Below are 1,319 nucleotides of genomic sequence, written 5' to 3' on the forward strand. Positions count from 1 at the left end.
CTGCTCAGTTTTCCTTTGAATGTTTAAAGCTGGGAAATCTTTTTCTATCCGAATCTGGCTTTAAACTTCTCCTCTACAGCATTTGGGACCTGCCTGGTGTGTTCCTTATTCTTCATGATGCTCTCCGCGCCTTAAACAGACCTCTGAGACGATCACAGAGCAGCAGCATTTATGCAGATGGTGGATTCTACTGATCATCATCAGTCATTTAGGTCAACATTGATCATTCAGAGAGTTTAATGCACTGAAACTAAAGAAGACCATTACTTTTGCACACCCAACTCTTCAGTTTTTAATCTGTTAAAAAGTTTAAAATATCCAATAAATTTGGTTCCACTTGATGATTGTGTCCCACTGGTTGTTGATTCTTCACACACAAAAAAAAAATACAACTTTCTATCTTTATGTTTGAAATGGGAAATGAGGCAAAAGGCCAAAAAGCTCAAGGGGTTGAATACTTTATGTCTGTTGCAGAATATACCTGTATCCTTGACAAAGAGACATTGATTCACATTCTCTTTCTTGGGTCAAGATTTCAGGACAGTCTTGTCCTCCATTAGCAGGTAACTGGATGATCAGTCGCTTCCTGTGTTGTTTACTTTTAGCTTTACTGCCTAGAAAACAAAGCACAGAGCAACACTTTAATATGAAAAGAATATATGATATAATATATAACTTTAGGCTGTGTATATATAAATTTTTTACTAAGTAACATCAAGGGCGAGCTCGATGTATATCTGGTTGTGCAGATGAGCGGATGGTACGGATCGTTCTTCCGGTACGGATTAGATAGTGACAAAGTTCACAAAGGAGATCACATACAATCACATATATTTGGATATGTTAAACAACCAGATCAGATTGAAATGAGAATTGAGCATTAATGCCTGCAGTGTGAACGAGCGCCTGAGTGACTACACACTGCCAGGGTGCTTTAGGCACATATTGTATATAATAACTCCCTCATCTTTTGTCCTGCTGTTAATAGTGAGGGGAGCCAGAACATCTAATGGCAGTTAACATAAAAACAGAGTCCTGGTTCTTCATAATATCCATAGAGGCTGATGGAATAAAATACTGCATAACTCTATAGTATTGACTGGGAGTTACTGTAAATGCAGGGGAGAAATGTAATGCTGTACTACAGCACACATAACGTTATAATAACAAATTAAGATTTAATGGGCAAAAAAGGAGATTCATAACCTCATAATAAAGACCAGGTGTGGTTAAAGTGGTGCATTGTAGTTGCTATCCAATGATTCTCTAGGTTTTAGACTTTAAAGGAAAAGTCGCTCATATTCAGAATTCAAACATCT

At 37.4% G+C, this 1,319-nt stretch overlaps 1 protein-coding gene across 1 annotated transcript in view; it reads right to left on the minus strand.

Moving 5' to 3' along the window:
- LOC107101284 (thrombospondin type-1 domain-containing protein 7A-like) overlaps positions 1-1,319 on the minus strand; it is a 96,491-nt gene that overhangs the window by 58,059 nt on the left and 37,113 nt on the right. Inside the window, exon 7 of the mRNA XM_015400141.1 lies at positions 482-614. Coding sequence (XP_015255627.1) covers positions 482-614 — 133 coding nt within the window. The remainder of the gene's footprint in view (positions 1-481; positions 615-1,319) is intronic.

The sequence above is a fragment of the Cyprinodon variegatus genome, unplaced genomic scaffold, assembly GCF_000732505.1.
Source record: "Cyprinodon variegatus isolate N-32 unplaced genomic scaffold, C_variegatus-1.0 Scaffold1077, whole genome shotgun sequence".
Classification (NCBI taxonomy): Eukaryota; Metazoa; Chordata; class Actinopteri; order Cyprinodontiformes; family Cyprinodontidae; genus Cyprinodon; species Cyprinodon variegatus.